Genomic DNA, 21,345 nt, shown 5'->3' with positions numbered 1-21,345 from the left:
CTAGAAGGTATATTCCACAATGTAAGTATAGTATATATAGTTTCAGTTGCTTTAGATATTTATATGAAATGTTGGTGTTTAATTGTGAGGTAAAAATATAACCTGTACATTTTTGAGAGTTACAGGTTATGTTTCCATGGTCAAATGCCAAAATGAGAAAACGTCTGGTACAAGAATACTTATTCAGCAATGATTTTAATTCAGTTTTTAAATAGTATTTACTATAGCTTCTAATCCAATGCAATGAATAGATACCTCAGAAATATGCAAGGATAGAAGAGGCCTACATTAGGTTGAAAAACTTGGCAGGTCATTCGAAATAATAATAGGTAAATATATCAGTGTTGCACATGAACCGCTGCAAAACTGTTTATTATGCACAGTGCATGTCAACAAAATTATTACACATTATGGAGCTGAAATATCCAGGATTCTCGCCCTTTTTCAGCACAAAAAATGGACAATGCACCTGTTTAAATACATCAGAGACCATCTACATTAATAAAAGCTATTGAGCAAAACCCAAGGTAAATTTCCAGTGGATATATCACATTCTTCATTACATTTTTAAGAACCCTTAAAAAGTGTACATTATCTGTGGATACAATTCTGTTTTAAACAGATTTATTGATTTACTAGCAACTTGCCGCGCGCTACGCTGCGCATTGGATGACCACAGTTGAAGGACTCAATCGTAAGGACCTCTCGTCGGGTGTCTCATTGGCACGCTTTTGCCTCTTTCTTTCGCGATCACGGCGTAATCTTTCTTCTCTCTCTGTAGGGGTTTCAGTTGCCTTTCGTTGTGCGGCCGAGACGCATCGTTGAGCTAATCTGTGTGAATGCTGAGTCTCCATTTCTTGTGAGCGACTGTCACGCCTTTGCCTCTTTGCTTCGTGATCACGCTGTAATGTGTCCTTTCTCGGGGCAGCAGGTTTAGTTGCGTTTTGTTTCGGCATTGTTCCGTAAGGTCTCCTCCATACAAGTGCACATGGGTAGCTGAAGATGGAAAGGCATAGTGGGCATAGTGAAACACACGAATTGGTGACCAGGGGAACCATCCGACTCAGACGCGGGGCTCGAAATACTCAAGTGCACATGTTATTTATAATTTAATTTTTTTTTTTTGTTATGAACTTCCCCAAAAGAGTTGATCCCTGTATATAGTTAATAGTATATGAACAATATAATCTGTTGTAGTACGGGCGTTAATTAGCATCACACCTCATAACCTGCATACACCACGTGTTTGGCTGTAACGCCAGAAGCGTGGTGGACGCTGTAAGGGTAGGTTGTGGTTTCTGTTTCTTTCGTGATTTTTTTAATTTCTTTTTATTGATTATTTAATAGGCAGAGGGGAGAAGACGTTAATGTGACGCTCTGTCTATTTCTTTACTTTTGTTTTGAAAAGATTTTCGGAACAGGAAAAATAAAAGCAAAGGGGAAAGAACGGAGGGGGGTAAGCAGGAATTCTGAGAGGGGACGGACTGGGGCTTTTCTACGGGTCGGCTATACAGCCAAATGGGACACGGACACGGACACCGCGCTGGGCTTTTATTATATAGATTAATGTTGGTTTACTTTCTTCCATTAGCAGATGATGGGCAACATGAGCAAGAGGTAGTAGCTCGAGCACATCCTCGGGAAGCAGCACCAAGAGGTGCAGGAGTGCCACGTCGCCGTAGGAACTTGGGCAATGTGATTGCACAGAGGAGGGCTCAGAGAGAGCAGCAAGAGGGAAATGGTAAGAGACAGTACTCCACATAAATGTTATTTTTGACTAATTCTTAATTTTATTTCCTTTCCTGCTATAAATTATTTAACATTTAAAATTTGTTGAACGGTTCCAAGTATCTGATTGTGCTATTTTACACGACAAAATAAATGAAAACAGATGTGTCAAATTTTGAAAAATTATGTCTCATTCTAATTCCTGTTTTTGAGATCTATAAACAGTTTTGACCATTCAAAAGGTTGTGCTGTGGTAAGTGCCACTACGTAGGGCCCGATGGAATCAGTTTTATTTTATTTTTTGATTTTTGGTTTTCAAGGTTTTATTTTTCGTTGATTTTAATTTTTGGGTTTTTATGTTTTGTTTTTTTTCTGTAAGTAGCAACAGCTACAACAAAGCAAACAATACTTTTAGGGTCTAGGGTATTTGTTACAGCCTGAGCTGATGTGTTCTAGACCAGAAAGAACTTTTTTTGTAGAGGCGAATATGTTCAGCGATGTACCCTACTGATTCGAACCAGATATTCCACCTGGTATTTCCTGCCTCGGGTGTGCCTGGCAAGCTTCTTGAAGAAGGCAGAATTTACCCACATCACTAGTGATGCAACCTCACTAAAGCATTTATGGTGCTGCCAGGTCTCTCCCACCAAACTGATGACATGACACAAGCAGGTTGAATGTACACTGTTAGGCATAACCCGTTTTAAAACTTCGTGGTATGCTTTCAGACAGTATGATACATTGTCTGTAGCCACTGCTAAAATGTCATTAAGATTCAGCTGGTTGTTGTGAGGGGACTGAAGTGCTGCCTGTGAAAAGGTGGAAAAGTTGCACTTCTACCCTTTAGTACCTGTAATTGTAATTATGTAAATCATTTATCAAATATCAGTCATTTTTCTGCAATTTGTCTGGCTAACTTTGCTGGATATAAGGGGATATGCCATGGTCTACAAGTGATAAATTGTGTCCATTGAAGTGAGACGGCTCCCGCAGTCAAGACATGAGCTTTTCTTTGTATTAGTTTTTTCATTTGTTTGCTTCAACTTGCAAGGCTTAATTTACTTTATTTGCTGCAGTACATGTGTAGGTTATAACCTAGTAGTTGTTCCCTATTAAAGGCCCATTTGTAATATTCTGAAATTTCCTTTTTTTCCTCAGTTTTTGTTAACCAAAACTTAATAGGTAAACCTCCGGCATTTTACTGCTTACCTTTTCATCATTTTAGATCATTCATTGCATTTCAACTGATTAAATTCGAAGAAAAATTGGAATACTGGGGTGTCCTAAAAATGTGACTTGTAGTCTATGTGTTTTTGAAATTAAACAACTGAATATATTTCATGTTGCATTATAGCGATCTTTATGTGTTCATGTATACAATTGTTCTTTTAGCAAGTATCTTGAATGTGTACTGTATATGTTTAAATGATACCTCATTATTTTAAACAATGTATATCAAGTGTATACGGAGCACCTGACTATGTCGTGCTTGCAACCTGCTATCTTAGGTCCAGTGTTTACTTTATTGAGCCCACCACTTACTATAAGACTGTGCACCAGATGCTTTAATGTTGCACCATTGACATGTTAATATAAGTAGGCTATACATTCAATCCTAGGCTGTTGGATTTGCGAAGCAGTAGTGCTAAACTCTGCACTACTGTGTAGTAAAAGGAAATTACATTTTCATTTCATGTGAAGTTTGTCTAGTCCAAAGGGGGTACACATATTTAATTCTCTTGTAAACTTTGCACACTCACTTGTATCTAGACAGATGAACTATGGTATCTAATATGCACTCTAAAGAGTTAAATCTAATCACTGTTTTGTGACAAAAGAATGTGCCCTTTTTAAAATAATACATTTTTTGCCTTGCCAAATTTGTCAAATCCACAGGCAATTCTGACGCACTTGTTCAGTCGTTGCAGTGTACAAAATGGGCTTCTAAATAAAGGCACAGCAAAGAGCTAAATTGTATTGTGGCCATTTTTCTTACCATATTTTTGACTAGATGGACTCTTAAATTAAATTACAGGTGTTAATTGCTTAGCTCAAACATAGGTATATTTGGGAAATTCATCAGCTAACTTGCCATGTTATCTTGTTTATGTTGATGCGAAAAAGTAAAGACATCTTTACTTTTCAGCGTTAAGGACAGTCATAATGTTAATTTTAAAAACAGCACGTAGCACATTGAGTTTCTCTCTATTTTTCCCATTTAATCCTTTACAGCACTAAATATTGAAGTCCTGTGCTTCCCATATCGGAGCATGCCAGGTTAGCTAGTACTCGCATTGTGTTGGGCTACATTAACATGTATTTTAACATAGGAGTCTCTCTTTAAGTGACCCAACATGATTCAACCATTGAGTGCCCATTAAACATCAGAGTCTAAGTTGTGCTCTAGATATAGGAGTGTACAAACTTTGTTAGGAAAAAAAGGACTATTGTACTGACATTTGTCCGGCAAAACCTAACTGTAGTTTAAAACAGTAGTCTGTCTTGTCAAAAATCTGTAAAATGAAAGTAAGCCAAAGTAATTTAACCATATAGAGCATAATTTTTATATTACAATCAGTCTGGTACCATTTATATGAAGAAAGATGTGTGTCAAATCTTCCACTGAATTTGACTGTTCTGCCCATGTTGGCCTAGGCAAAATTCAACTGCATTTAACAAAGAATACCTCTTGTCACAGAATTTCTAAAATGAAAGGGATCCAAATCAATTTAACTTTATAGCGCATATTAAATATCATAGTAACATGAAGGAGGGTGTCTTTTCTTTTTCGCATCATCATAACATGGCAAGTTAGCCAGTGAATTTCCTGAAATTAGTTCAGTAATAAAAGTACATGATTCATGTATGCTGTGAGAGGAAGAAGAGTTGATATGCTGTGTGACACAGTTAGGAGTTATAAATGTTAGTGAGATTATATATATTTTTTTTTTTTTACTAAAGATCCACACATAGCTCCAGTACAAGAATGGAAGGTTCACATTTATCATCCCCCTCTGAATGCATTGGAAATTGTCACAACTATTTATCCAGTTAACTGGCTTATCCAGTTCTTTTGGGAGCAGATGTACAGTTCTTTATACTGTTTTGCCTTTCTAAGACAGCAAGTGCTGTATGTGTCCTGAATAGAGTTTTAAAAAGCTTCTGTTGAAGAATCTGTCTGTTGACTATTTAATATAGCACTGGCACTTAAATTTTCTTAATACTTATTTTAGGCAGTATTTATTTTTCATTAACTTAAAAGAAAATGTCAGTGAATAAATTTAATATATGTATGTAGTAAGGTAAATCTGATACTCATTCTTTATAAACTGAAGTAAAAATCCCCTAAGTTGAATTCAGGCCCTGCGTTAGGTATTACAGTCACATACAAGCTTGATTGACAAAGTGCTCTCTTAATTTCTTTATATGAAAGAGGAAAGATGGTGTCCCAAGTTTATTTCTCCTGATGCTTCATAAAGGAGGCATTTTGGCATAGCATTTTGGATAGTCTTGGGTAAGATTTAAGTACTGCTTCAAACGGATTTATTACTTTGGCTGAATGGCTACATGGGGTTCCATATTTATAATGCTTATAATTTATGAAAGCTTGTAGCAAAGAAATTGGGCTACCAGTATAGCTCATGTGGAATGTGTTTCTTTGTAATTTCAAATGTATTTTATTTCCTACCACTTTGTCACTAAATTTTCAAAAACGTCAGCTACTTTATAGTACCTTAGTATTTTTGCGAGATCAGTCATTGGTGAGCAATTATTTATTACTAACTTCTTAGAGAATGGATTTTTTGCTCTGTATATATAAAAGAGTAAAGTAAAAGATTGTTTTCGTGTATACACTGTAGGCATTTAAACACTGATGATTGGCTATATACTGTATATATACATACATACATATACAGGAAGGTCCAGCTCTAATTATGCAGATCCAGATCGTCTGGATGACTTTTGATTTATGCGGGGACAATTCCAGTTCAGCGCAAAGAATATTCTTCATGTTGTCAGTTCGCACACTTCTCGATGGTCCGGGATTTTTTTAGGTGATTTTCTATGTAAAAAACTTAAGTTATAGCATAATGAAAATTGCATAATTAGATCTGCACCTTATATATACACTATATATATTTGACCCCTCACTGATTTTGTAAGTTTGTCCAATGACAAAGAAATGAAAAGTCTCAGAACAGTATCATTTCAATGGTAGGTTTATTTCAACAGTGGCAGATTGCACATCAAAAGGAAAATCGAAAAAATAACTTTAAATAAAAGATAGAAATTGATTTGCATTTCATTGAGTGTGACATCATCACGCCTCCCACGTAATCACGCAGTACATAGAAAACCAGGAAGAGCTCAAAAAAGCGCTTAAGAAAACATGCATTATATAATTGAGAAGGCAGCGAAACAATAAGAAGCAAGCGAGTGACATATACAACCATATTCATGAGTTCTGCTACTTCGGAAACAAAGCACGATGTAAACCTACACTTTAAATTAAGTTCATAGACAGGCTGCCGCTGGCGCTTGTAATTTAGTGCCTGCCCATATAAGGCCGTCCGTCAGCGGCAATCCAATAGCAAACTGCCACGGGTAAATATTCACGGGTGAAGGACTGTGCTTATGGAGAGGAAGATGAGATGGTCAGGGTGGTGTTTGACACAAACTCAGCGAAACTGCGAGAGAAAGTTTTAAGTGCCAGGACTAAGGTAACATTAAATACAGCCACGGACATAGCACGAGATGGCACCAGCACAGCTGGGAACCTTCGATGCATGTACACCGAGCGGCTCACGTGAACTGACGCAGTGCACAGATAAAAGGCAACAGTTCCAAAGAGCTGAACAAAACCGAATTACACAATTGAAAAGGCAGCAAAAATATGAAGCGCCTGATAAGCATATTCATAAATCCAGCTACTGCGGAAACAAAGCACACGGTGGAAAAAGTCAATGTCCCGCTAAAGGAAGACAGTGTAAAAAACCCGTGCATGCAGTGTGTCAGGTCTCAGATAAAGAAGAAGACGAGCTGTTTATTGATGCAGTAAGAAACGAATTGATGAATGAAACCTGTCATCTTTACAACGATTGACAAACACGGAATGTAACTTGAACACAACACATCCTACAAATACGAACCTGATTGAAAGAAATAATGATAATCAAATCCTTGATGACAGCAACACTCAGTAACACTCACAAAACAAATACTGTATATTGACAGTCATGTTACGTTATTTTTAAAATGTTCCCTTTTCTTTTTCTAGCTTTTTAACACACTACTTCTCGCTGATACGCGGGTATATATATATATGTATATATATATATCCCGCTCTACATACTCGAATAATGGATACTTTATTCGCCATCAATGATTGTTTTGGTAAAGCCATACTCAGTGTATTTATTAGATGAACGGTAAAAAAGTAAGAGCGAGGGGAGGATGACTCATTGAGGCATGCAGGCTGTAGTGCGCGTCAACTGTATCTGAATTGCGCGATCACATTTGAAAAACATATCTTTTCAAGTTCTATTTAGTCCATATTTGTCAAACTCAAGGGGCGGGCCACATCCGCCCGGCGTGTAATTATATCCGGCCCGCGAGATCATTTTATATTCAACTGTATTATTGTTATTAATGGCCCGGATATATGAAGCGCTGGTAACACAATAAACTACAAATCCCATAATGCAGCGCTTCAGCTGCCTTGCATCAGGGTAACCTGAATGCAATTCAGAAGATACAGAAAACAGCATAATTAAATAAGAATCTGACACTTCAGCGGACGTTTTAACCCGTGCACAATCACAAAGTGATTTCAAGTGAAGCTGCTTTTATGGGAGACACAAATGCACCAGTTCACCTTGCCCCACTTTCCCTGTTGCCAAGTACTGTTAAACCAAGTCGTCACTACGGTGTTCCCAAATACGCACTTTGCTGATAAACTGAGCGCACTGCGCACTGAGTTTGCACGGCGCTTTGGTGACTTTGATGAACAAAAAAAGTCCGTCTACATGCGGCTCGAACCTTGTGCATGTTTGGTAGCACATATCTGTGTGAGAAGCTCTTCTCAGTGATAAAGACTAACAAAACAGCACACAGGAGTCGCCTCACTGATGAGCACCTGCAATCCATCCTGAGAATCTCCACAACACAGAACCTCACAGCAAACAGAAACGAACCTGTGGCCAAAAAGATGCCAGGCGTCCAGCTCTAAAATGACATATGAGCAAAGACAACTGAATGATTTGATTTGTTATTGCACGTAAGAGCGGAGTCAACCGTTTTAACAAACAGCGTATTGCACTGATACGAAATAGCTGTGTGTGTATATATGTAGATATGTATGTATATGTATATATATGTTTATATATGTGTGTGTGTGTATATATGTATATATATATATATATATATATATGTATATATGTGTATATGTATAGATATGTGTGTATATATATATATATATATATATATATATATATATATATATATGTGTTTATGTTTATGTGTGTGTGTGTGTGTGTAAATATATATATATATATATATATGACAACAACACTCATCACTCACAACAGTGACAAAACAATTACATTGACAATCAGGTTACGTTATTTTCAAAATGTTTCCTTTTCTTTTCATTGCTTCTTTAACACACTACTTCTCCGCTGCGTAGTTTGCGTGGTATATATATATATATATATATATATATATATATATATATATATATATATATATATATATATATATATATATATATATATATATATATATATATACTAGACGTTAAGCCCATTACAATAACGTCGCTAGAACAGTACTGCATATTAAATGGCAAGGGACCTTGACCTCATTCTGTTTCTTGTCTTAATTTTTTTTTGTCAAAAATATTTTTGCCTAAAGTAAAATAATAATAAAAATAAAATAGAAACGTATATGACAATACAGAAAGTATAATTATTATTGCCTTAGTGTAAAACTTTGTAACAATCTGTAAGACACAATATCTGAAGAAGATATTTAGGTAAAATTTTCTATTTTTTTACCTCATGAAATGTTTCTATACAATTTCATTATAGACAACTTTTCTTGTAAATATTCTGTCTGAGTTTGGCAACAGTTTGCCTTGTTCAGGAATCTCTACAACCTTGACAACAACATCTGGAAAACTTCTTACTCTTGATAATGCAACATATAACTGACAGTGGCTGAATACTGGTTCTGGCAAGTAAATGCCAACTTTGTCTAAGGTTTGCTTTTCTGGGTCTTTCTCTTTTAGCATTTTTCTGGCGACATTTTCTTTTTCTTCAATCGATCTATTTGCTCTTATTTTTCTTTGTCTTTCAGCCTTTCTTTTGTTGATGTTTACTTGTTGAGCTGACCGTTCTTCCAGGAGATGTTGCTTATATAGGATTTGATTGTCTGTGTCTTTTGTCCTACTTGACGTGTCCTTTTTTTTGGGTGGCATGTGGTTAGTAGATACATCTGTAATATTTTCTCCTACAGTAATACTGGCTTGTATGTGGCTGTAATATGCCTCACTGTATTGTGTGTCATTAATTTTCTCTTGCAGTAATACTGGTTTGTATTTCCGTAAAATGCCTGTAATTTTCTCTGACAGTAATACTGGCTTTGTTGTCCGTAATATGACTTTAATTTTCTGTCACAACAGTGGGCAATCAGCAGAGTGTCCCCAGCAACTAATGTAATGTGTGGCGTGCTACTTATAATCGTGCCTGTGGCGTCTCCCCAGCAAGTACTGTGCAGTTATCCAGCATGTATTTTAATCTGTGGGGGCATGCAGCTGATTATTGTATGTGTGGCGTCTCCGCAGCAACGGATTTTATGTGCGTGGCCACGACTACCCAATCAGCACTCTCCCCAGCAATGGTGTCCTTTTTTTCTTATCATGCGCATCCGTGGCAAGGCCATCTACTGTGTGTCCAGCTTCCAATTTGTGTGCTTTATTTGCTTATCATGCGCGGCAGCGGCTAGGCCATTCACTGTGTGCCCTGTGTGTCCAGTATGGGCGGGGCACGGTGCGATGTGTGGCGCGGCCCACACATGCGCACTTCACCAGAAGACACACACGGACACCTAGACGCACACAGGGGTTTTATTAAAGAGGATATATGTATGTATGTATGTATGTATGTATGTATGTATATGTGTATATATATATATGTATGTGTGTGTGTGTATATGTATGTATGTGTGTGTGTGTATATGTATGTATATATATATATATATATATATATATATATAATTTATTATGACCAGTAATGGTGCACTGCACGATATACTTGACTTGAGCGTTCATAGTTTTCATACTCTGTACGTTTAGCATTCATTTGCTCAGAAGTTGATGCATTTGCTGCTTCCTGGGCAGCTCTTCTTTACTCCACCCTAGTGGCACGCTACTTCTCTTCTTTCGTCTGTATATTTTTGTGTTACCACTGATTAAGTCAGTGTTTGTGTTGCAAATACTTAGCACATTTTCTTTAATTTTTCACTTAAACTGACACTTAAGTCTTCAATCTGCCTCAAGAATGATTTAAGATAGGGGAAGTGACGGCGAAGGTGGTAGGAATGAGAACGCCGCCCATACACATGATCTGCAAGGCCACTCTGCTGGCCGCTGCCGAGAGTTGATTCTGCAATAAAATAAAAATTAAAAGAGTAATAACCTTGGAGGTAAATCATCACCCCGAAGGCGGATAGAAGACATCATGTAGTATATGTGTACCAAATTTCAGGTCAATAGGTCAAACAGTTTGCGAGCTACAGGTGATTTAAAATCCTGGACAGACAAATGAACAGCCATGGTAGCATATTATATATAAAGACTATTGTGTATTATAAAACTGTACTCTGTACATTTAACTATATTTAACCTATAAACTCTATGCTTCATACTGGTAATCTGTCTAAAAACATCTTTAACTGTCAGTATGTTAGAACTAAGCCAGGTGTGTTTTAATCCCTGCTTCATTTATGTGCTGCAAGTGACAATCAAATAATGTTAGGTCCATGTTTTTTTGTTTTTATTTATTTTTACAACTCAATTTGTCAACTCAAATACATGTTAGTAGTACTGTGTAACATTAGGTATAGTATTTGTATTTAGTGTAATTCCTAGAATTCATGTCCCATAAATATAAAATATTGGTCATTCAAGACAAGATGACCATTTGTATGTAAATAATTGCTATTAGTGATTATATTGTGGTCCTACTAGTAGCAGCATTTGTCTTTTGGCTTTATGTTTTACAGAAGGTGATGAGTCTCATGATGAAGGAGAAGTGGGCGCAGAGTTTTCAGGCCATCCTAAAATAGGAGCAAAGAAGCAGCGGAAGTTGGAAGAGAAACAGGCTAGGCGGGCACAGAGAGAGGTAAAATGGAAAACGACATGAAGTGGATAACTTGTAAAAGAGATTTTGTAAGTCTTTTTTAAAAGATTTTAATGAAACGTTCATTGTAGAGATGTCAGATTTTGGTGGGTCTTTTTTTCTACAAAAAGAGAAAAACTAGGTTATTCCTTATGAAAAGGAAAATATGTGGAAAATGAACTTTACCTGAACTGAGAAATTATATAGGCTAAACCTTGGAAAAAGTAGACTAGGTGCAGCAGAAAAAAAATAGTATCTCCCTTGTAATCCTAAAAAACCTTTCTTGTTATTTAAAGCTGTTATCCTTCCAATAACATTCAGAAATTGTTCGTAATAGACCTTGTCATTCTCTTAATGACTGTTTGGTATATTTTCTCACTCTTTTTTTCCAAGAGGCCTCCCTTTTTTATTTTAGTGGTAATTATTTTTAAATATTGTTATATTCAGTGGTATAGTTTCAGGGTACTGGATTGCAAATACTGGACCTTTGCACAGACAGTGTTAGTATGCTTTTCTCACATGTATATAGGTTTTTTCCTTGTCTGTGGTTTTCTATCTGCATTCCTGAAAACATGCTTGTAAGGATAAATGACGCCCAATGCTACAGTGATTGGCTGTGGCTCATCTTGACCCTGAATTTGATAAAGTAATTTTAAAAGAGATGGAAAGATATATTAATTAAAGGCTGAGGTTTCCTAATAGTTTTAATGGAAATCTAAAGTGTAGCTTTAGATACACTACTTTCTTGATCACATTTAGATTTTACATCTTGCAAAAGTGAATATCAGACATTATATGGGATATTTATAAGAAATTGAGAAATTTGTGTAAGTAGAGTCAGTTGATGACTTATATGCTTAGAACATATTTGCACTCTGATTTATACATACAGTGGTGTGAAAAACAATTTTGCCCCCTTCCTGATTTCTTATTCTTTTGCATGTTTGTCACACAAAATGTTTCTGATCATCAAACACATTTAACCATTTGTCAAATATAACACAAGTAAACACAAAATGCAGCTTTTAAATGATGGTTTTTATTATTTAGGGAGGAAAAAAAAATCCAAACCTACATGGCCCTGTGTGAAAAAGTAATTGCCCCCTTGTTAAAAAATAACCTAACTGTGGTGTATCACACCTGAGTTCAATTTCCGTAGCCACCACCAGGCCTGGTTACTGCCACACCTGTTTCAATCAAGAAATCACTTAAATAGGAGCTGCCTGGCACAGAGAAGTAGACCAAAAGCACCTCAAAAGCTAGACATCATGCCAAGATCCAAAGAAATTCAGGAACAAATGAGAACAGAAGTAATTGAGATCTATCAGTCTGGTAAAGGTTATAAAGCCATTTCTAAAGCTTTGGGACTCCAGCGAACCACAGTGAGAGCCATTATCCACAAATGGCAAAAACATGGAATAGTGGTGAACCTTCCCAGGAGTGGCCGGCCGACCAAAATTACCCCAAGAGCGCAGAGACGACTCATCCGAGAGGTCACAAAAGACCCCAGGACGACGTCTAAAGAACTGCAGGCCTCACTTGCCTCAATTAAGGTCAGTGTTCATGACTCCGCCATAATAAAGAGACTGGGCAAAAACGGCCTGCATGGCAGATTTCCAAGACGCAAACCACTGTTAAGCAAAAGAACATTAGGGCTCGTCTCAATTTTGCTAAGAAACATCTCAATGATTGCCAAGACTTTTGGGAAAATACCTTGTGGACTGATGAGACAAAAGTTGAACTTTTTGGAAGGCAAATGTCCCGTTACATCTTGTGTAAAAGGAACACAGGATTTCAGAAAAAGAACATCATACCAACAGTAAAATATGGTGGTAGTATTGTGATGGTCTGGGGTTGTTTTGCTGCTTCAGGACCTGGAAGGCTTGCTGTGATAGATGGAACCATGAATTCTACTGTCTACCAAAAAATCCTGAAGGAGAATGTCCGGCCATCTGTTCGTCAACTCAAGCTGAAGCGATCTTGGGTGCTGAAACAGGACAATGACCCAAAACACACCAGCAAATCCACCTCTGAATGGCTGAAGAAAAACAAAATGAAGACTTTGGAGTGGCCTAGTCAAAGTCCTGACCTGAATCCAATTGAGATGCTATGGCATGACCTTAAAAAGGCGGTTCATGCTAGAAACCCCTCAAATAAATCTGAATTACAACAATTCTGCAAAGATGAGTGGGCCAAAATTCCTCCAGAGCGCTGTAAAAGACTCATTGCAAGTTATCGCAAACGCTTGATTGCAGTTATTGCTGCTAAGGGTGGCCCAACCAGTTATTAGGTTCAGGGGGCAATTACTTTTTCACACAGGGCCATGTAGGTTTGGATTTTTTTTTTCTCCCTAAATATTAAAAACCATCATTTAAAAACTGCATTTTGTGTTTACTTGTGTTATATTTGACTAATGGTTAAATGTGTTTGATGATCAGAAACATATTGTGTGACAAACATGCAAAAGAATAAGAAATCAGGAAGGGGGCAAATAGTTTTTCACACCACTGTATGATAGATATACTTACCAAATGTAACATCATTTATACTTAATTGAAGCTAGAATGGAAAATTTTAGGAGTCCACAGGTTAGCTGTATGTCAATTGGATGTACATTAAGATTCTGTAATGTAAAAGACTGGGCTAAATAGTCAGAAGAGAGATGAAATGCAAATCTAAGAAAGAGAGTAGGTTTGAAAGAATATAGTAATATAGCAGTTGATCAATATTTACAGTTAAAGAAACAAAATCATTATCCTTTATGGGTTTACCTAGAGCACTCTGAAAGTTGCCAGTGAGATGAAAAAAAAAAAATTTGTTTCTTTGACTACCTTGATTAAATACCCATTTTGTATGCTGTACCATCTACTTCTTTTAACAAAAGAAACTGCAGCCTGAATATTTTGTTGTGGAGTATGTAAAAACATGAAAAGGTGATTGGTAAAGTGCGCAAATGTGATACAGAGTATGATTGTTTTCTTATATCACATAGCATTATGTAAATAACACTTGTACATGGTATTTGAAGAATCAAAGAAAGTGTGACTTTTTGTGTTTTGGTGAAGGATGTACAATCCAGGTTAATTTTAGCTCTTTACTGTAGTTGACCCAAAGGGATAAAAAGAGGCCGCATGGCTGATATAAAATTATTTATAAGTCTTATTACCAATGTCTGGCTTTTTGTTTTTTAGAAAATATGATGAAGATCTAATGTTTAGATTTCATTTTTTTTTTCCTTGTTAAGGCGGAGTTAGAAGAGCGTGAGGAACGTAAACGGGCTGATGAAAAGAAAGAAGAGGAACGAAGGATAAAAGAAGAAAAGGAGCGCGTAGAGGAGCAACGTAGGGTAGGTAGCTACTCTGTAAGGAGCCTGCAAAGCTGATTTAATGCATTAAGACATTTGGCCTATTCTTTTAAATGCTTTGGAAGGAAGAAGATGAACGCAAAGCAAAAGAAGAAGTAGAACGCAAAGAATATGAAGAGTATCTAAAGCTTCGAGATCAATTCTCAGTGGAAGAGGAGGGTATGGTGGAGGCTATGACAGAGGAGCAGGTACTGTAGGCTTTATTCTGGATGTCTTATTTGCATGTGTAGAATAAGCATGTATCCTTGTACTGTGCGGAGTGGTAGCTCTGAGGCTAGGGATCTGCACTGGCAATCGGAAGGTTGCCGGTTCGAATCCCATAAAAAATGCCAAAAGGGTCTCTGCTCTGTTGTGCCCTTGAGCAAGGCCCTTAACCTGCACTTGGTCAGACCTGGGTATGACGTTAACCTGCATCCATCCCTGCATGTAGGCCCTCCAACCTGCAGGGAAAAACTTGGGGGTTGGTGGCAGGATTGGCACTCCAGCCACTATAAAAAAAACTGACACTGTTCCACTCCACCTGAACTAGCGTGGTGCTGAGGTATCACCCGTTGCATTGCTGCACTCAGGTCCTCATCTGGATCCTGAGTTGGTTTGTCATGTGGTGGGTGCAGCAGTGCACTGTATCAGTGCGTGCTCCTAACCTCTCTCTTGTACTGTACTAATGTTGCTTGCCTCTTTTGTTTCTAGTCTCTCAATCTCCTGCAGGAATTTGTGGATTATATCAAGGTGAGTCAGTCATTTTTTGTTTTAAGTTTAACTGCTAGATGAGTGTTTCTAAATTTGTTTTAAGGAAAATTGATAAAGTTTGTGTCAGGGAAAATAAAAATAGACAGGTGCCGCATTGCGAACAGTGTTTAAAGGGCTTGCACTTGATCACAATTATTTTAGTGCTGGATCATGCATTAGTTTCACTTTCCATGTTAATGTCTAAATCACATCATCAACAAAATTGCTTGATTCAAGCAATGGTTTAATTTATGTTCGTTATGGCTCTTTGTTTGTCATTGAGTTTTTTCGTTGGAGGCTCTGCCCCAGTCATGAATATTATTAATTTACCATACAGTTCAATAAAGTGGCAGACCACTTAGAAATATTTAAGATTTTTTTAGAGCACAATGCTATGTCATCAACTTGATTGCAGCAGAAAACTATCCTGAGAGTTATTCAGGTTTAACACTATATGAAGCAGGTTATTACACGTCACCCAAGCCTGATATGGCTTTACCTGTAATTGTGTAAAATTGCGAGTCTGAGTCACACTCGGGTTTAATGCTAAGAAGGTTAAGAAAACCCCAACAGTATGTCCTTTAAGAGTTTTAAACAGATGATATGTAGTACTGTATTCCCCTAGGGTCCACTATGCATATCTAATTTGTTCTTGTAAAATCATTCAAAATGCAAGTGTTCATATAGTGAACATTTCCATGTGTAGCCGAAGTATAAGGCGAAGTCGAGCACGGTAAAACGTGTGCCGAAAAAAATGTCTCAGTTCAAAAGTTCATTTTAAAAATATTTAGTGAAAGTTAAAAGCAAATAATCAACACAAGATAAAAGAAAAAAAGTAGTTGCACACATAGAATAAAAGGCAAAAAAAGGGAAAAATATTTCTTCTCTAAACTTAGATTTTCTTGAGAAACTTTAGTTAATTCGATACTTAAAAGTTATTAATTTCTTCTTCTATACGCCTTAAGTGTACGGCTTCGTGCTTATATAAGCGCGTTATCTTTACGAGTTCACACGCTCAAAGGCGCTGGCACGAGCATGGTTTAAAACCGTATGCCCTCTATACCTTACACATGGCAAGGCTGTCACTAACTAAAGAATAATGTTTAGTCTAAACTATTAGAAATGGCAAGATATACCAATATAATTCTACTTACGGGGGTTTTAGGATCCTCCCATAGGTTATGCATTGTCATCTTAGAAAAATATGCATGAGTCATATATACCTAGGAAAATGGCTCTTACACATCTGGCCCCTAATTGTTTATGCTAGGGCAGAAATTAATTACTTTAACATTACTTACTAAGTGCCTTCACTACTTTACTGAATTTAAACCGAACTTTAAGAAACTTAAAACTTAAATTCTTCTGTAAAAACACAAGCATTACTAAAATTTAAGCGTGCAAAATGACAAGTTAATCATTTCAGTTGTTTGGTCCTTCCTAAATCAGGCACAGTTTGTTCATAGGTCTGTCCAGTGTGCTGGTTTTGGTTTGCACACAAAATCTTCTCACTGCCCCTTTGGCATCTGGCATTGTCTTAACGATTCGTCCCTTTACCCAAGAATTTCGGGGAGCTGAATGATCTATCACCAGTACTACATCACCAATTTCTAAGTTTCTTTTTGGCGTGAACCATTTTTGTCGTCCTTGAAGTATTGGCAAGTACTCTTTAGTCCATCTTTTTCAAAACAAATCAGCCATGTATAAAATTTGCTTCCAGCGTTTTCGTGGGTATGGTTCATCTTCTAAAATGAGTTCAGGTGGCATTTCAGGTTGTGTCTTCATCAACAGCAAGTGATTGGGTTTTAGTGGTTTTAAATCATTTGGATCATTTGATGTTTTTGTAACGGGTCTGTTATTGAGTATTGACTCCACTGCACACATCATTGTACGGAGATTTTGATCATTGAGTATTTGTTGGTTTAGTGTTGAATTTAAAATCTTCCCATACTCCACCTTGATGAGAGGCCGATGGTGGATTGAAAATCCATTTGATTTCCTTTCACATCATAGTGTTACTGATTTTTTTCATGTTCCAAATTTTTTGTAGCTTCTCTCAGCTCTCTTTCGGTTCCAACAAAATTTGTTCAATTGTCTGAGTGCATGATTTTAACTTGACCTCTTTTACACATAAATCGGAGTATGACTTGGATACAGGAATCGGTGTCTAAGCTGTATGCAATGTCGATGTGCGCAGCCCTGGTTGTTAAACAGGTGAAGATTACTCCGTACCTTTTGACCAGGCTTCGTCCTCTTGACTAGAAAGGGACCAAAATAATCGACTCCAACATTAGTGAAAGGTGGTTGGTTGGGTGCTAGTCGATCTTCTGGCAAATCTGCCATTTGTTGCTCATCTGCTTTCACATTGTATCTTCTGCACATAGTGCACTTTGAAAATATTTTTCTGATAGCTGTGTTTGCTTGAGGTATCTCCAGTATTTCTGACGTAGCTCTGCTAACAAGTAATTACGTCTACAGTGTATGTTCTTGGTGAAGGTGTCTGATTAGGAGTGTAGCGTTATATGAGCTTTTATGAACAATTGCAGGGTGCTTGGCTTCTTTTGGCATAGCAGATTTGCTGAGTCTCCCTCCAAATCTTAATATTCCTTCTTGTAGAACTGAATCCAGTTTGATTTTACTACCCTTCTTTATATGCTGGTTTTTACGTAAGGCTTTTAATTCTTCTGGGTATGCTTATAGTTGACTGCGGCGAATAAGTTTGTCTTCTGCTTTAGTCAGATCATCTAGAGACAATGGCTTTAGTCTCATTGTCGATTTGTATTTCTTCATATGTTTTGTGATTAGTGTTTTTTGTTTCTCTGGGCTTTGTCCAGATTAATTGTCTGTATATTGAATTGCCTTTCTCTCTTCTTTTAAATGCAGTAGCACTTCTTTGTATCTAAGGAACCCAAGCTATTGCTTTCTTTAATTTGTACCATTCTGAATAGTACTCTACAAGTCTTTTTACTGGTTCGATTTTTTTCTTCCACATTTGTAAAATTCACTACACACTTTTTGATTTCCGGATCATCGTTAATACACAGGTCCACTTCATCCGGTCTCTTAGGCCATTCATGCTTTGGCTGTAGCAGGAAATGTGGGCTTTGTATCCAAGTCTTACTTTTGATGAAGCTTTCTATTGTTGAACCTCTTGATGCCTGATCTGCAGGATTGTGCGCAGATGCGGCGTACCTCCATTGCAAGGGTTGTCTGTGCTCTCTTATCACTCTGTTGGCAACAAAAGTTTTATAGCGTGCACTTTCATTTGCAATGTACATTAGTACTGTGGTGCTGTCAGTCCAAAAGATTGATTCTTGCTGGGGAATCTGTTGCTTTTGTTTTAACATTTTGTCCATTTTGACTGCTACAACTGCTACTGTTAATTCTAACCTTGGTATATTGACAGGTTTTAGTGGTGCAACTCTTGATTTCCCCATAATAAATGAACAGTGTCTCTTAATTTCTTTATTAGTCAGGAGGAGGTAGGAAACTGTGCCATACCCGTTTTCTGAAGCATCTCCAAAATGATGCATTTGTGCAGACATTATGTGACCAAACACAGGCGGTTTATGCACGTGTTTACATTGTAATCCACAAGTAGCTTCAAATCGTCCATCCATTTTTTTCATTGCCGGACATACTTAACCTTGACTTCTTGATCCCATGCATATTTCTCTTTACACAGTTCTCTTAGAGTAAGCTTGGCAGGCAGTATGACTGGTGCTAAAAGTCTAAGTGGGTCATATATTGAACTGACCACTGACAGAATACCTTATCTTGCAGCTTTACCTAAAACTTGAAACTGTCAGTCTTTGTGCACCTTTGAACACCTAAGGCTCTTTCAACTGGTAACAAGTCATGGCTTAAGTCCAAGTTATTTTGATCAATTGCCCTGTCTTCTTCAGGTATATACAACAAGACTGTTCTGCTATTGCTTATCCATTTTGTAAGATAAAATCCTCCCTTTAAGCACAGGGTTTGAAGATCTTTGGCCAATTTTATGGCTTGTTGTTCTGTAGCAACTGACTTTAACAAGTCATCAACATAGAAGTTGTGCAGCACAGTGTCAACTGCTTCCTCTAGAGCTGTGCCTCTTGCATCCTCTGCTGTTCTTCTTAAGGCATAAGAGGCACAACTTGTTGATGAAGTAGCACCAAAAAGATGCACTTGTATTCCTCTAGTCCATTGTTTAAATTACCTTCAGGCCACCACAGAAAACGAAGAAGATCTGTGTCTTCATCTGGAACTTTCACTTGATAAAACATTGATTTAATGTCTGCCATTAGAGCAATTGGCTCCTCTCTGAATCTTGTAAGAACTCCAATGAGTGTATTAGTTAAATCAGGTCCTTTCAGCAACTGTTCATTTAGAGAAAAGCCTTGATAAGTGGCTGTACAGTCAAAAACCACTCTAATCTTATTTTTCTTTGGATGATATACTCCATGATGAGGTATGTACCACACTCTCTCTTTTTCAAGGGTTAACTTTTCAGTGGGTACCTTGATGGCATATCCTTTGTCTAAAATGTCATCTTTTGTAATCCTCATGGAGTGTTGGATATGTTTTAAGTTTCCATTTAAGTCCAATAGCACATTGTTCTGCAGCACAATGATTGTTTGGATCTTTTAAGTGTTTAATCTTTAAAAGGCAAATTAATGCAATAGTGTCCATTTACTAGTCTCGCAGTATTTGAAGCTATGCACATGAATTTAATGTCCTCCTGTGACATTTATTCTTTTTCCTTGCAACTGCGTTCTGGAAAGTCTGCACTGTATTGCTGGAGTAGCATTTGTTCTGTCTCCATTATTGTCACAATGTTGACTGAACATCTTTGCAGTCTTTCTTCGTCAGACTCCTTTCTTGGATCGTTAACATTCCATGCCAGAACTGTTCTCACTGCGAAATATCCGTCGCCTTCACTTTGTATGATTTACTTTGGCTCCATGACTTTACGAGAGTCTGTACCTATTAACAAACCTACTTCTGCATTTATTTGGGGTAGATGCACATCTTTAAGATAAGGCCATTTCATCATATTTTCTGGAGTAGGAATTTTCTCTTTATACCCAGGTATAATGTCCACTGTATGTACTTCTGGTAAGTGATAAAATGTGTTATCTTCTAGCCCACAGACTTGCAAATCGGTTAAGACTTTACATTTTAATAACCTTTGTGTATTTTCTTTGTCTCTTTCTATAGTGCCAAGACATATGTGAGACTTTCTTCCTGAGAGGTTTAATTGCTGTTTTAAACTTTCTGTGCAAAATGTGGCTTTGCTGCATGAGTCTAATAAAGCACATATTTCTACACATTTTTCACTCGTTTTAGATTTGACCTTGACTGGAACTACAGCTAGGACACCATGGTTTCCGGCCCTGGTTGCCATACAAGTCTCTGTTGGTATTATGGGAACATTCGCAGAAGAAGTGCTTTTCTGTTTCAATTTAGCATTCTCATCTTTATGAGGAGTAGCTTTATGGTCAGAGCTCTTTTCTTTGTTCATATGTAAAATGACTGGATGAAAATAATAGCATATTTTACATTTAATCTTTACAGTGTTTACTAAGATGACCCTGTTTAAGGCATTTAAAGCATAAGCCTTTAGATTTTAAAAAGTCAATTTTACTTTCGTAAGTTAATTTCTGAAATGCACTGCATTCATTAAGATCATGTTTTTTATCGCAAAAAGGACAGTGGTTACAGTGTATACAATTATCTGTCTCTGTTTTATTTCCCTTTTCTACGGTAACAGCAAAATTTGAGGCAAAATTGCCCTTTCTCATTCTGCCATTCACAGGATACTTTTCATGATCAGTCTTTTCTTTTTCCTTTTTGAAGGAATGACTTTGGTAGGAGGCACCGTACAATGGATCCAAGGAAGCTATAAGCCGCCCTTCTAGAAATCCATATAAATCAGCAAGACCAGGGGCCTCCTGTATAAATGGTGTGTACGCACAGAAATGTTGCTTAAGAATGTTTTCACGTTCAGATCGCGATGTATAAAACCTAAACTTGGCATAAAGACACGCACGTTTCCACGGTACCTCATACCTTGTCGTATGCAAGTTCTCCACTCGGTTTTGCAGACTGGTGGCACCCAGCGTCAAAGCAGTGCTACTGTTCCTG

The 21,345-nt window shown here is 37.3% G+C and overlaps 1 protein-coding gene across 2 annotated transcripts in view; it reads left to right on the top strand.

Moving 5' to 3' along the window:
- LOC120532737 (DDRGK domain-containing protein 1) overlaps window positions 1-21,345 on the top strand; it is a 73,716-nt gene that overhangs the window by 27,759 nt on the left and 24,612 nt on the right. The window contains exons 2-6 of one of the 2 annotated variants that reach the window (XM_039759065.1): window positions 1,592-1,741; window positions 11,011-11,129; window positions 14,371-14,472; window positions 14,556-14,678; window positions 15,181-15,219. In XM_039759065.1, the coding sequence (XP_039614999.1) occupies window positions 1,592-1,741; window positions 11,011-11,129; window positions 14,371-14,472; window positions 14,556-14,678; window positions 15,181-15,219 (533 nt within the window). The remainder of the gene's footprint in view (window positions 1-1,591; window positions 1,742-11,010; window positions 11,130-14,370; window positions 14,473-14,555; window positions 14,679-15,180; window positions 15,220-21,345) is intronic. The other variant, XM_039759066.1, reaches the window with a different exon arrangement.

This window comes from Polypterus senegalus, chromosome 7 (assembly GCF_016835505.1).
Source record: "Polypterus senegalus isolate Bchr_013 chromosome 7, ASM1683550v1, whole genome shotgun sequence".
Lineage (NCBI taxonomy): Eukaryota > Metazoa > Chordata > Cladistia > Polypteriformes > Polypteridae > Polypterus > Polypterus senegalus.
The sequence above is the reverse complement of the archived record's forward strand: the minus strand, read 5'-3'. Positions and strand labels throughout refer to the sequence as shown.